General features: G+C 46.8%; 1 protein-coding gene across 2 annotated transcripts in view; it reads right to left on the bottom strand.

Moving 5' to 3' along the window:
- Window positions 1-329: 329 nt before the first annotated feature.
- Window positions 330-14,409, bottom strand: part of mag (myelin associated glycoprotein) — a 17,858-nt gene continuing 3,778 nt past the window's right edge. The window contains exons 2-11 of one of the 2 annotated variants that reach the window (XM_080006189.1): window positions 11,774-11,890; window positions 11,449-11,524; window positions 8,152-8,520; window positions 7,449-7,745; window positions 6,687-6,944; window positions 6,000-6,260; window positions 2,496-2,804; window positions 2,264-2,363; window positions 1,554-1,653; window positions 330-827 (exon numbers count right to left, since the gene is read on the bottom strand). In XM_080006189.1, the coding sequence (XP_079862315.1) occupies window positions 669-827; window positions 1,554-1,653; window positions 2,264-2,363; window positions 2,496-2,804; window positions 6,000-6,260; window positions 6,687-6,944; window positions 7,449-7,745; window positions 8,152-8,520; window positions 11,449-11,494 (1,899 nt within the window). In that variant the 5' untranslated portion in view covers window positions 11,495-11,524; window positions 11,774-11,890 and the 3' untranslated portion in view covers window positions 330-668. The remainder of the gene's footprint in view (window positions 828-1,553; window positions 1,654-2,263; window positions 2,364-2,495; window positions 2,805-5,999; window positions 6,261-6,686; window positions 6,945-7,448; window positions 7,746-8,151; window positions 8,521-11,448; window positions 11,525-11,773; window positions 11,891-14,409) is intronic. The other variant, XM_080006190.1, reaches the window with a different exon arrangement.

A 14,409-nucleotide genomic window follows, 5' to 3' on the forward strand; every position in this document is an offset into this window, starting at 1 on the left:
AGTTACCTTCTCGGGGGGGATTTCTATTTATGCAGTGAATCCTCTTCTCCGTTCAATTCCACAAAAACAGACAACGGGGCAAAAAGCAGGCGAACCCCCTTTCCCTGACACCTTGACCGGCAGCAGACACAGTGACGGATCACCACGCAGGAGACTAAACAGAGACAGTGTGGAGCCCCGTGCAGCACCGGGGGGGGGGGGGGGGGGGCGCCCCGGGGCCACATCGACACTCGTAAAACGTAGAAGTTCGGAGAAGCGACAAACATGGCGGCTGACGCTGCGCACGTTGGGGGAGCGGAGCGGGCGTGTTGTACAAGAGACAGGTGACGGTGAAATCTCTTAAAAGAGCTTTTTTCTTTTACGTTGTCCACGGGGGGGGAGGGGGGGGGGGGCACGTTCTGTCCCCACCAAGTGCCACTTCGACGGGGTGCTGATGTGTGACTGGGCCCCCCCGGTTGAGGAGCGAGGCCCTGTAGCTGTATCAAGGTAAGGTAAATCATATACAGGAAAATAGGGAGGAAATTAGAGAACGAGGGTAATCTGGTGTGAGGAAGGTATCCAGCTGGGGGGGCGCAAATAGGGACCGTTCGGAAGGATGCGTGGGGGGGATGTAACGGGGGCTGCCACTGTGTCTCGCAATAGCCGAGGGATCAGGGAAGGATCGCGATTCATTTGGCTTTGATCTCCATGTAGTTGAAGCCGTCATCCTCCCTCCCTGAGGGCTCCTCCCTGGACCGGGCCCCGATGAACTCCAGAGCCGCGTAATTCAGCTCTTGCCTCTCCAGGTTTGCCACAGAGCCCACAGGTGCATAATCCCCGTCTTCTCCCTGCCGAGAGGGGGAGCACGCAGGACCACACAACAGTCAGCAGCTCGCACGGCGACCCGCCACGCCGGCCCACGAGCGGACGCAACAAAGCCCGTAACACCGTGAAAGAAGGAACACGAGGTCAGTGGTTAGGTTGGTGAACATGCAACAGAAGGAGGCGAGGAGAAGACACACATTTCCTGTGAGTTTAGCGCTTTGTGTTAGCTCTCACGCAGCCATGCGACAGCAGGAAGTCTGAAGCAGCGTACAAAACAGAGAAGCTGATATGGAGAGGGATGCCATCATATCAGCGAGGCTTGTATCTTTAAAGGGGGGATTTTTTCTTTTTTTTTTTTTTTCTTTTAGGAAGCTTACCGTGGTCTCCTCTAGAATGGAGTTAAACTTTGAGCCCAACAGCTCTGTCTTAAGCTGTGCGAGAGTTAGGGGAGAGAGAAGACAGAGACAGAAAAAACGCAGAGGAGCGATGAAAGCAAGAGAAAACAGTGTTTGGAAAGGTTTTCAGGCTACGAGCTTGGTAGTGGGAGATGTGGGGACTAAGAACAGCTAAGCTTATTTCCTCGTAGCGAGAGGTCAAATGGAGTTCATTTATATTTACATCTTGTGTCGTGACAAAGAGAAAAGGAAGGAAAAGACACAGCCCCGCAAACGGTTGCTGCAAGAGTCTGAGGACGGTCATCCAACCGTTCCCCCACGATATTCATATTCATTGACGTCAACATGTCTCACCACTTTCTTCCTCAGATTTTGTTTGTCCTTCTTGACTGCGCTGTAGTACAAAGGGTTCTCCAGTTTAGAGACCAGGTCCTGCCCAGGGTTGCCATTCTCTCTGGGGGACGGAGTCACATTAATCAGACTCGACCTCACTGCCGCTGACGCAGGGCGACACTCCAAGCCTGGGCATCCATTTTAAAACAACGACAAGCTCTACGAGGTTATGCCCGTCTGTGGCTGTGGTTGACTGTTGGTTATTTCATGGGGTTAGTTGGTGAGCTCACACCCGCTTCAGGGGTTGATTTCGTTTGCCATTGGAAGCTTGCTTCGTTTGGGTCCAAATATGCCTTGGAGCTAAAAATGAAGCACTGTGGTTAAGAGCGCTGCCTGGGTTGTATTTAGCATAGCGGTGTCAAGGGTACGAAGCAGTGTCAAGGCAGGTAACTGTGCCCGCAAACTATGAGGTTAGACCAGAGTCCTAACCCCACTCCACAAGGCAATGCTGATCAACGCTGATCTCCAAGGTCTTCACAAAGATAAACTCTGATGTTACCCTGGTCACATGACTCTTTCTCTCATGTGCATTGGTCCATCACATGCGCTCTACATAAAGGTGCTTTAGAATGGATGACTAGGCTTAAGTGTTTCCTTGTATTACACAAAAAGAGAGGGGAAAATGGCTACCCGCTCCTGCCATCGCCATCTTGTTCAGAGGGTATACTCACTTCTTGTTGTTGTGCCCAACATATCTCACTGCTGCAATGATGAAGGCGATGACCGCCACTCCTCCGATGGTACCGACTATAACCGCCATCATGTACTTCTCTGGAATATTACCAAAATAAAACAGTAGGGTTGTTTGAATGGTTGTTTACCAAACTGGTCACTTTGAACATTCTACAAACAGGGAACACCAAACCATGAGTTCCACCATGAGTTACATAAAGTTCCACTCACTCTCCTGCTGCAGCTCCAGCTGGACGCTCTCGGTGCCGTAGGCATTGGAGATGCTACAGTGGACGTTGACGGCGGAGCCTCCGTTGCCTGTGCGCTCTCCCTTCTCCCGCAGTTTGATCATGCCCGTGGAGGTGTGGCCGTCCGTGTGGGTGTAGTAGTTGTAGCGGTTGTCGGTCTGGTTGATGGTGATGTTGAGGTCAGGCAGGTAGAACTCCACGGTGGGCTCAGGGTTTCCGGAGGCCATGCACACACACTGGACACCCTCTCGGACCACCGTGCACTTTGACTCCTCCAGGAGCACAGGGGCATCTGGGAGCAGGAGGGACATTGCCATTCAGGGAGCTCTAGATCTTGGTTAGTTCTTTGAGTCTACTTTAAATTGATATGGAGTGCCACTGCTTTGTGAGATTATGCAGTGGCCTATAAAATACACCGTCAAAGAGGCTTGAGGCCAGTTGTAAACTGTTCTTAGTAACAATCTACCGCCACGTTAACACATTGACAAGCATGAAGGTATTACTAACTATAAGTAACTATAATACTGTAACTTGTACTTACTATAGACTAACTGCCACATACCTATATTGGGCTCACTAGTTAACATGGTTACTACTTTGTGTAAACTTCATGTGACATTGTGTTATTTCTTATCACTTTTTAATTTGTATTTCTTTCTTGACTTCACTGTTGTTCCTTAAGTAATGCCTGAATTTAATATTTAGATTAATAGTCTTATGTTATCTTATAGTTTCTTATTTTGGTGCATTTACCATTCTTTGAAACTGTATATTATATTAACCCACTCTGCCAACACTCAGCTTGTAAAGGAACATGAAAGGCATTTATATTTGTTCTCTGATTTTTAAAGCCATGGCAAATATTATTCTCATTTATAAGCAATGGCTTGGACAGGGGGGGAAATTTGCCTCTGGTCGAAAAGACGCCCCAAAAGTGCCCTCTAGGTGCCACTACGGTAGAGAAAATGGTGTAAAGTGCCCTCTAGAGTGCCCATATGATATTAAAAAACAACAACAACTGTGTAAAGTGCCCTCTAGAGCGTCCCTACAATAGAGCAACCATTAAAGTGCCGTATAGGGTGACTCTATGAAATAATATTTGAAGTGCCCTATATGTGCCCCTACAATAGAGTTAATGTGCGGAAGTCTCCTCTAGGTGTCACTATGGTTGATACAATGAGAATATAGAGCCTACAATGCTTCATGCCAGGTTAGCATTTTGTAAGCTCTCACCACGAGTGTGCATTTAAAAGTGCCCAGAGGCTAGGCCTGAGCGTGAAGGAGACCTGGCTGCATGATGGTTCAGACGCTGCCTTCAACCTACGCCATCACAGGTTCAGGAGATGATTCTTCAGAGCGGAGGTTTCCTTAATCGGATGATTGATGGAGATGGCCAAACTCAGTAATGCCATGGGCACACTGCACTTATATATGATACTATATATACTTTCAAAGCTGTCAGATTGCTGTACTGCTCACACTACACAACTTTCTGTCTTGTGATCAGGAATCTTGCAGTCTTGTGGTTTGAACACTACATGAGCTTATAGAGCTTATTGTGCATCATCACCGGGTGTCATGACATTTCACTGCATATATGTATGACCGTATGTATATGTATGTGACAAATAATCTCTTGAACTTGAACTTGAACTTGAACTTGAACATGACTGATCCGTGACAGGGGGTCACGCAGTACAAGATCTCCCACCAGGAGGAATCCCCGACGACTCTGTCGGTCTCGAAACTACATTTTCTCATGAAAGCACATGCGAGAATTGACACCGGAAATTACACGATATCATGCGGGGGACAGGATTATTTATTTTCTATTTGATTCTTGATCACTGTAAAAAAAAAACGAATAAAGGCAGAATTTAAATAGGACATATATTAAAGACCTTGATAAGAAAAGTAAAATAGGTATGTTGTATGTTTCTGGCTCAAGGCCGCAAGATGGCTGCATTCTCTTTTGAGACCCAGCACTAATGGTACAATCAAAGCACTTCATAGGAGCCAAAAGACGAAGCTCAGATGGATAAAAAGAGCAACATCTGCTGGTTGTATGTTTAAACATCAATCTTTTTTCACTCAGTTCCCCCTCAACTCTGGGAAGGCTTTCGGAAACTCAACTAGAGTAAGAGCAGCATGTCACTCACAGCCAGACTCTGTTGTGTGACAGGTTCAAATGGTGGATTTCAGCACTTCCGTCACAGGTTCAAGTCCTACAATCCAAGTCACCACCGAGGTTCTTTTAATCAGATGAGAAGGAGACAGCCATGCTCTCGATAGCTCAAACAGATAAACCGCTGTGTGAGGACTCGAAGGTTCGAAGCCAAGAGAGCGGATGTACCGGGTTGGGACTTAATCTTTCATTGTAAACCTCATGGCAAGAGAAAGCAGTGAAGATCAACTCAGAGAAGCTGTGTAACAGCTATACTCTGAGGTGTGGTGCGTTCAGATGCTGCCTTTCAGCGCTGCCGCCACAGGTTCGTGTCCTGCTTTTTCCATCCAAGGCACCGGTTACGTTCTTTTAATCAGGTGATCAGAGGAGCGATCGAACACACAATAAGACTTGGCGACCCTTAAGAGATAAACTGCGGTATGAGTACTTAAGGACTTGCTGGATTGAAACCAAGTGTGCTTTTGAAAGCCGGCACCCCAAGGGGCGTATTTCAAAGTGGCCGGAGAACAGGGTCCACTGTAAAGGTGACCAAGTGCCATGATGGTGTTGTTTCATCCAGACCCAGAAAACATATGTGGAACGTTGGGTGAGCTGGTTCAACTCCCCTCTCTGCCTCAGTAGCCTGATTGCACAAACAACAATTCCCTCAGAGGGAAAAATGCGTTTTCAGAAAAATCTGTACATGTGTGGACGGGGCAGTTGAACCAGCTTACCCGAAGTCCACAGACATATTCCCGAGTCACCTTCACGCTTGACTCTTTTCTCCGTCGTAGGGGTGTGGGCTTTCAAAAGCATGCTTGGCTTCAAACCCGTAAGACGTGAAGTGTTTTTAACAGTGGCTTATCCCTTTAAGCCACCAAGTCCTACCAAGTGAAGTGTGTCCTCTGATTATCAGATTTGAGGAACAATGGCAGTGACTTGGCTGGGAAAACTGGGACATGAACCTCTAATGGCAACATTGAAAGGCGCCACCTGAACCTGTCACACTACATAGTCCTGTGTTGCAGCTTCTTTGAGATGACCATAACAAGGTCATTGTTATGGTCAAGGTAATTGTCTCCCCTCTGGGAGCTCTAGATTATAGGAAATGGTGTTCTAATTTCTGTCCCTGCACGTGAAATGCTTTTTGTGAGTTTATTTTTTAGATTTAAATTTGATTTAACATGGGGGGAAACGGCCCGCTGCAGCATGTGTACAGTATCGTTGTAATGGATGCATAAGCACATAGGCATTAGACAGAATGTGAATAAAATCCCATCAGCTTTGGCAGGACACAGGAAGTGCACACGGGGTGCCACTCACACTCCACCGTGATGTTGAGGGAGCTACTGGCGCGGCCGTGCTCATTCTCTGCCAGGCAGCGGTACTGGCCGTCGCCCTGGGGCGTGATCTCCGCTATGTCCAACACAGACAGCTCGTCCGCGGTGATGGTGCCCACCAGCTCGCCGTCCTTCAGCCATGTGAGTGTGGGGGCGGGGCTGCCCTGCGTGCTGCAGTGCAGGGCGAGCGTGGAGCCCTCCAGCACTGTCAGAGAGCCGTTCACCACGGGCTCACGGGGAGGGTCTGCAAAGACAGAGACACCCAGGAAAATGTCACTTCAATCATCTGATAAGATCTAGTCTCTGGGACCACAATCTGAGAAGATTTTTATTGTTAAATATATTGGATTTAGGATTTGATTCACTGCTCCATACCTGTCTAGACTATACTCGGGGAGATAAAAATGATGTAAAACGATGATCAAAATCATCATTTAACTGTTTTACTGTTATAATCCTGTGATTTTTGTACATTACCTATTTAATGGTGAAGTTTAACTATAAATAATCGTGCTGGGGACCCCCTGGAACCTCTTGAAGGACCCCTGTGTGATTCCTGGAGAACCACTGCCCTACATGATACCGCAAGAGTGCGTATCCCAAAAATGCAAAGCAGTTCTACAGTGTAAAAAAGATTTTCGAGAGAAAGTGAAGAATTTCAGAAGCCTACATTTGACAGCCAGGTACAGTGAGGTATTCATGGCGCCGTAGCCATTGTCGCCCACGCAGGTGTATAGTCCCTCCTGGGCGGGCGTCACATCATCCAGAGACAGCGAAGCGTTGGAGGCCGTGTCCCACAGCAGCTCCTGCTCCCCAAACAGCCAGGAGATCCTGGGTGGGGGGTTGCTGTCCACCTCGCAGTGCAGCGTCACCGAGCTGCCCTCCATCACCTCCGATGAGGCGTTCACCCACACCGAGCGCGGAGCGTCTGGAAGGGATAGAGAAACAAAACATAAACGGGGAGATAGTGTAGGAAACTCACAATCCCAGAATCCTTGTCTTAGTATAACATTTGTGAATTAGCCAAACCCTTTTTTTTTTACAACATTAAAGGTGTATCAGTTGTGTAACAGTAAAATCTCCACAACTTCCAACCACAACAAGAGTATAATGCTTATCATGATAATGCTAAATTGAGTAGCCGCTGATAGATACCAGACGGCCCACTGTTACTTAAATCAATGTTTTCCAACCTTTTTCCACAGCACAATTTTTTCAACGACATATTCCCTCACCAATTAAAATCCCTAACTAAAATGTCAAAACCGTGTAAAACTGTGCTCATTATTATCGTCTTCTAACGGTTCTCACTTTCGGTCTTTATTACGGCTGGAGCTGATGAGTACAGCCTCACAATTTTGACTGTCTCATATCTGAGGTCCCTTTGGAGGGAAGCTTCTGCTGAATGATGAGACGGAGACTGGACACTCACACTTGACGTCCAGGGAGATGAGCCTCTCGTAGACCAGCGTGGTGTTAGGATAGTACACCCTGCAGCCCAGCAACTGGCCGTTGTGCATGGGTCTGGGTGTGAAGGTGAGCGTGTTGGAGAGCACCGCCGTGTTGCTCTCATCCAGGAACTCCGAGCTGAACTCTGGGTCCGGCAGGTAATCCGTGTACATCCACTGGATCTCGGGGGCCATATCTGGGCAGTTGTCAGGGGCGTAGCACGTCAGGTCCAGGCTCTCATCACTGACAATCTCCTCCGGGACATCAATGTTGGGCTGGTCTGGAGGGCGTTATTATGATGTTTATTTTATTCAGTTTGAATGTGACACAATTTGTTATGCTGCTTTATGAATAAATATATATGCCATTATATATAAATATAAAATACATGGAATATCACATTGATATAATAATAATAATAATAATAATAATAATAATAATAATAATAATAATAATAATAATAAATAATAATAATAATAATAATAATTGGAGTTATTCGATTTGTCTATACATACAGTTTTCACAGTGCTGATAAAAGGGTTAAACATGTGACTATCAATGTAGATGTAAATTCAACACAACAAAATCATGAAGAAGAAAGAAGAAGAAATTGGAGAAAAAAAATAAAAAAGTAATTCAGGAAGAGGTGATACGACACTACGACACATTAATATCTTTACTCTCACCCAGGACTTTCAGCTCGGAGTAGTCTGGGTACGTGTAAATATTTGCGCCCCCGAGGTCAGCTCGGAAGTAGTATTTCCCAGAATGCTCGGTACCAATGTTGTTGATGAGCAGGGTGCAGTTCCTCTGGTGCAGGTCTCCCAGCAGCTTGGTGCGGCCCTTGTAGCTCTCATGCACGACATCTGTGCGCGTCTTGAACACGACGGGCGGGAAGAGCTGCGGGTAGGGCTGACCAAAGTACCAGATGCCGTGGATGCCGCGGTACGGCCGGATGCCAGCAGGGTACATGAAGGTGCAGGGGATGACCACGCAGGAGTTGGTCATGGCCGTGATATCGCGCGGTACCCACAAGTTCCACTGGCAACTAACATCTTGATGGGAAAAAAATATATCAAAGCTGTTTTTTATTGTGAATTATCCTTATTATCACAATGTCTGCTTGTATGTTTCAAAAAACTTGCCAAGGAATCCAACTAAGGAATCCACGGTACAAATAAAAAGTACAGGTACACTAAAATAAAGATGTGTAATTCTACCAGCAAAACGTGCAGCTTGGGGAACCACCCGACTTTCTTTTAAATTTTCCAAAGATTGATAGTTTCCCCTGTGCGAAGTTAAAAGCAGGTGGAATTCAGTCAACAATGACTTATGTGTTGGACATGGAAATGTTCACCAAATAAGTCATTGTTGACTTTTTAGCACTTATGTAGGACATACAGTAATATAAATAACGCTGATTGTTTAAATTTTCATAATTCTACCTTAAGGAATAGAAGAACGAAATCTATCCCTTGGTAAAACCCAAAGGAGTCATTTGGGGGAAAATTCCTTTTAGTTTGAAACAACTTCATCCTTTAGAGGTTTGAACTGACTTGGCTTTTATAGCGGGGGATGGGGGGGTCAGGTCACGGTATTATGTGCATTGGGTGTGGGTTGTGAATGGTTGCATTCTAAAAACGATGTGTTCTGTTGTTGAAGGAGAGTGTATGAGGAGTGGTGACATGAAAATGAGTGACGAGGAGTGATGTGAAGAAGAGTGACTTTAGAAGGAGTAACACGAAGATGTGTGAGATGAGGAAAAGTGATGTAAGGAGGAATGATATCAGGAGTGTCGCAAAGAGCAGTGATGCGAATAGGAGTGACACGAGGGGTGAGAGGAAGAGGAGTGATATGAGGAGTGACATGAAGTGGAGTGATGTGAGGAGTGACGTGAGGAGTGACAGGAGAAGGAGTGACACAAGGAGTGACAGAAGGAGTGACAGAAGGAGTGACACAATGAGTGACACACGGAGTGACAGGAAGAGTGATGTGAGGAGTGACATGAAGTGGAATGATGTGAAGAGGGAGGACATGAGGGGTGGCAGGAGGAGGAGTGATGTGAGGAGTGACATGGAGTGATGTGAAGAGGTAGACATGAGGGGTGGAAGGAGGAGGAGTGATGTGAGGAGTGACACGAGGAATGATATGAAATTAAGTGATGTGAGGAGTGACATGAGGGGTGACAGGAGGTAGAGTGATGTGAGGAGTGACATGAAGTGGAGTGATGCGAAGAGGCGTGACATTAGGGGTGACAGGAGGAGGAGTGATGTGAGGAGTGACATGAAGTGGAGTGATGTGAACAGGAAGGACATAAGGGGTGACAGAAAGAAGAGTGATGTGAAGAGTGACATGAAGTGGAGTGATGCGAAGAGGAGTGACATTAGGGGTGACAGAAAGAAGAGTGATGTGAGGAGTGACATGAAGTGGAGTGATGCAAAGAGGAGTGACATTAGGGGTGACAGAAAGAAGAGTGATGTGAGGAGTGACATGAAGTGGAGTGATGCAAAGAGGAGTGACATTAGGGGTGACAGAAAGAAGAGTGATGTGAGGAGTGACATGAAGTGGAGTGATGCAAAGAGGAGTGACATTAGGGGTGACAGAAAGAAGAGTGATGTGAGGAGTGACATGAAGTGAAGTGATGTGAAGAGGAGTGACATGGGGGGTGGGAAGAGGAGTGATGTGAGGAGTGACATGAAGTGGAGTGAGGTGAAGAGGTAGACATGAGGGGTGGAAAGAGGAGGAGTGGTGTGTGGAGTGACATGAAGTGGAGTGATGTGAAGAGGAAGGACATTAGGGGTGACAGAAAGAAGAGTGATGTGAGGAGTGACATGAAGTGGAGTGATGCGAAGAGGCGTGACATTAGGGGTGACAGGAGGAGGAGTGATGTGAGGAGTGACATGAAGTGGAGTGATGTGAACAGGAAGGACATAAGGGGTGACAGAAAGAAGAGTGATGTGAAGAGTGACATGAAGTGGAGTGATGCGAAGAGGAGTGACATTAGGGGTGACAGAAAGAAGAGTGATGTGAGGAGTGACATGAAGTGGAGTGATGCAAAGAGGAGTGACATTAGGGGTGACAGAAAGAAGAGTGATGTGAGGAGTGACATGAAGTGAAGTGATGTGAAGAGGAGTGACATGGGGGGTGGGAAGAGGAGTGATGTGAGGAGTGACATGAAGTGGAGTGATGTGAACAGGAAGGACATAAGGGGTGACAGAAAGAAGAGTGATGTGAAGAGTGACATGAAGTGGAGTGATGCGAAGAGGAGTGACATTAGGGGTGACAGAAAGAAGAGTGATGTGAGGAGTGACATGAAGTGGAGTGATGCAAAGAGGAGTGACATTAGGGGTGACAGAAAGAAGAGTGATGTGAGGAGTGACATGAAGTGGAGTGATGCAAAGAGGAGTGACATTAGGGGTGACAGAAAGAAGAGTGATGTGAGGAGTGACATGAAGTGAAGTGATGTGAAGAGGAGTGACATGGGGGGGTGGGAAGAGGAGTGATGTGAGGAGTGACATGAAGTGGAGTGAGGTGAAGAGGTAGACATGAGGGGTGGAAAGAGGAGGAGTGGTGTGTGGAGTGACATGAAGTGGAGTGATGTGAAGAGGAAGGACATTAGGGGTGACAGAAAGAAGAGTGATGTGAGGAGTGACATGAAGTGACGTGATGTGATGAGGAGTGACATGGGGGGGTGGGAGGAGGAGGAGTGATGTGAGGAGTGACATGAAGTGGAGTGATGTGAAGAGGTAGACATGAGGGGTGGAAGGAGGAGGAGTGATGTGAGGAGGAATGACATGAGGAGTGACATGAAGTGGAGTGATGTGAAGAGCAGTGACACAAGGGATGGCAGGAGGAGGAGTGATGTGAGGAGTGACATGAGGAGGTGTGACATAAAAAGTGACGTGAAGAGGAGTGGCTGAGTGACATCGGGAGGCGTGACTTTAGGAGGAGTGATATGAGTGGGAGTGATGTGAGCTTGTTACCTTTGATGATCAGCAGGAGCGGTAAGAGTGTCTCCAAACCCCACATGGCTTCTGGTTAGCGGCCAACCATAGACCTCTGGAAGAGTGAGCACACCTTGAAGGAACACACTCATAGCAACTCCCATGATCTTATCTGTCTCTCTGGGAATTATTCAAATTGTGAAAACATTCCCTTTCAACATTAACTTTGTAAGCTGTTGTATATTTCTAGGAAGAGTGAGGACTGCTAGAATGCCCATCCAATTCTCTTCCGCGAAAAATAATACAGATTTTTTTTTTTATCTATTTTTTAATAAACAAATCAAAAAGTGGTTTTGACGTTCACCTGAAAACGCTGATTTGTAAGAGTAGACAGAAGCTCCACGCTGTTGTCCGTCAGCAGCTCCACTAGATGGCGTCTAATCACACCCAGACAAATTGGTGACGTTCTTGCGTCACTCCTCTGCAAAAAAAAAAAAAAAAGAAACAATGCAAAAACAAGTGAGATCAGCATCATCAGGCGGTGACATCGGTTCCGCCGGCGCAAAGTCCTCACAAACGCACAGATTCAGTCAGCGCGTGTTTCTGAGCGTCTCAGCAACGTCACCCATCACGGTGCTGTCGTAAGACGCGAGCTCGTCTAACGACATTATGACCCGCTGCTCTGTGGCACGGTCCACATGAGGTCACCAGCCTTGTCATTGGCTTTTCGGTCGTTTCTTTCTGGCTCATCTACCAGTTGGTGTCTCCCACATGATGTCATATCTTCATGGCCCTTTAAATCACAGTTAAATGTTGTGGGTTTTCACCTTCAATCTAGTGATTTTCCTTCACATGGAATATTCTCAGTACTTATCTAAACAGATGGAATCATTTATTAGGACAAGCTTCGTAATTTTCAAATGAATATTGACAATTGGAACACTCGTGACTCGTAGCAGTAGCAGCAGCAGTATGAGAAGTGCAGGCTAGCAGCAGCCGGTGTGTGCAGATGGCAGCCTAGCAGTGGATTGCGTTTCAGAGCTTCAGGATCAACACAGCCAACCGTCCCGAGACAATCGTGACCAAATATAAGCCCAGTTGATACGGAGAACGGAGGCGAAACTCTGTTCGCTTGGCGTCGCGACCGCCAGTTGATATTTCGGGCTGATCCGTGCGCAATTCTGTTTTTGAAACGTCAACCGAATCTCGTTGTACGGTAATTGCTCGAGAGGCGTTTACTCGGTTTCTGGTGCATCCGATTGATTGGGTTCTTCATTCAATAGGAAAAAGACAAGAGTCCAGAGACGGCTTAACATCGATAAACTCACAGGACAGCCGGTAAAGACGATCCCCAATTTTATCCCATAAAAATGTTAAACTGAAAAATGTTCTCTATCACCCCTAGGAGTCATTTGATTTCAGAATGCCAAGTTCCATTTATGTCTTTCAAAAATGCACCTAAATATTTTTAATTACATTGGTTATTAGTTATTAAGGCCGGTTACATTTTTTTTTTAAATAAACAAACAAATAAATAAATAAATAAATACACAAATAAATAAATAAACAAAGACACAAATAAATAAATAAATAAACATATTGGTTAAAGTATCTGTCACTTAAAAACTCCAGTATCTGACCCAGTATCTGTCAGTGAATTGTGTGGTCAGATCAATGGGCGGTCCAGCAGAGTAGGGCGAATGTTGACTCTTTGATCTCCCTTTTTAAAGATGTGTAAAATGGCTCGTCTAACCATAACTGAACATTTAAGGTCGGCCCTGCTCCATGAAAATGAAGGAAAGAAAACACAGGCGTAAGAGAGAAAATAAAAAAGTACACTGGCAGACGGATCCAGACTCAAATTATGACAACCTTCTCCGTCTTCCACTTTGTATCGATGGTTTCTTGGTCCCGTCTCCCCTCCATACCATGACGCCCCACCGTGCCCTGTCACAGGCCCAGCTCCTCTCCAGTGTCCCATCAAGCCATCTGCACCACAACAAAAAGCCGAGGGCCGGGCAGTGTGTGCAGGCAGCGCGCCCATGCATCAGCAGTGGCAGGGGAGAACAAAACAGGGCGGCCGGGCCGGGCCACCGATACCACCGCCAGGCCCCGGCGGGAACAACGGCGCCATTCAGGGCGCGGACAAACGACTGGCACATAACGAGCCTATACGTATGCACACTCGCTCCGCACACGCACACATGTGGCCGTTACATACACAATTTACACGCGCAAACACACACACACACACACACACGTCACTTGCCTCATACCAGCCTTAGCCTCAAGCGCCAGGATCCAGCTCTCCCTCTTTTCTCGGTCTTGGTTTTTTAAGGCGCTGTCCCTGAGTTGGTGCCCTCTCTCCTCAGAGAGATAAATCCTAGATGTAATGTCCTCCAGAGAGGGCGCGGACCAGGGGGGACAGGGTGCGGGGGGGGGAGAGACAGAGACGGGGGAAGGAGTGGAGGAGAGAGGGAAGTATATGTGAATGTGTGCCGTGGGAAGAACTGAATATGCATTCAGACATTTCTGGGGCTGGATCTTAGGCCCACTCGGCGCATTCCTTCCCTCTGTTCCTCCATTACTCCGCCCGTCCCACCCGTCCCCCCCTGTCCCCATGCCACCCAGCAGCACAGAACCAACAACGGCACATTAAGGTTGGGTTATGTTGGTTTGAGTGAAAGATTCAAAATCAAATGGCAACTTGGTGAACAACCACTGACTCACAGTCGTATGGCTTTGACTAACGATGGTGTGTGCCAATAAAGTATGAACATGAGGGCGTGGGTGGAATCTGTCTCCTGATATGAATATATACATGCATGTTCACACTATAGAGGGAACCTATAAGAAGTACCAGAAGTGTGAAATGACACCTACACAGCTGAAAATCTGCCAAATCGTCTCGCTATAAAGTAAAAGCCGCACGTAGATAAAACGTGAAGGTGGCTGTGTGTCTTTCACATGGATGGCCCCCTCTCCAGGACAAGTGGATCC

The sequence above is a fragment of the Zeus faber genome, assembly GCF_960531495.2.
Source record: "Zeus faber genome assembly, chromosome: 8".
NCBI classification, from domain to species: domain Eukaryota; kingdom Metazoa; phylum Chordata; class Actinopteri; order Zeiformes; family Zeidae; genus Zeus; species Zeus faber.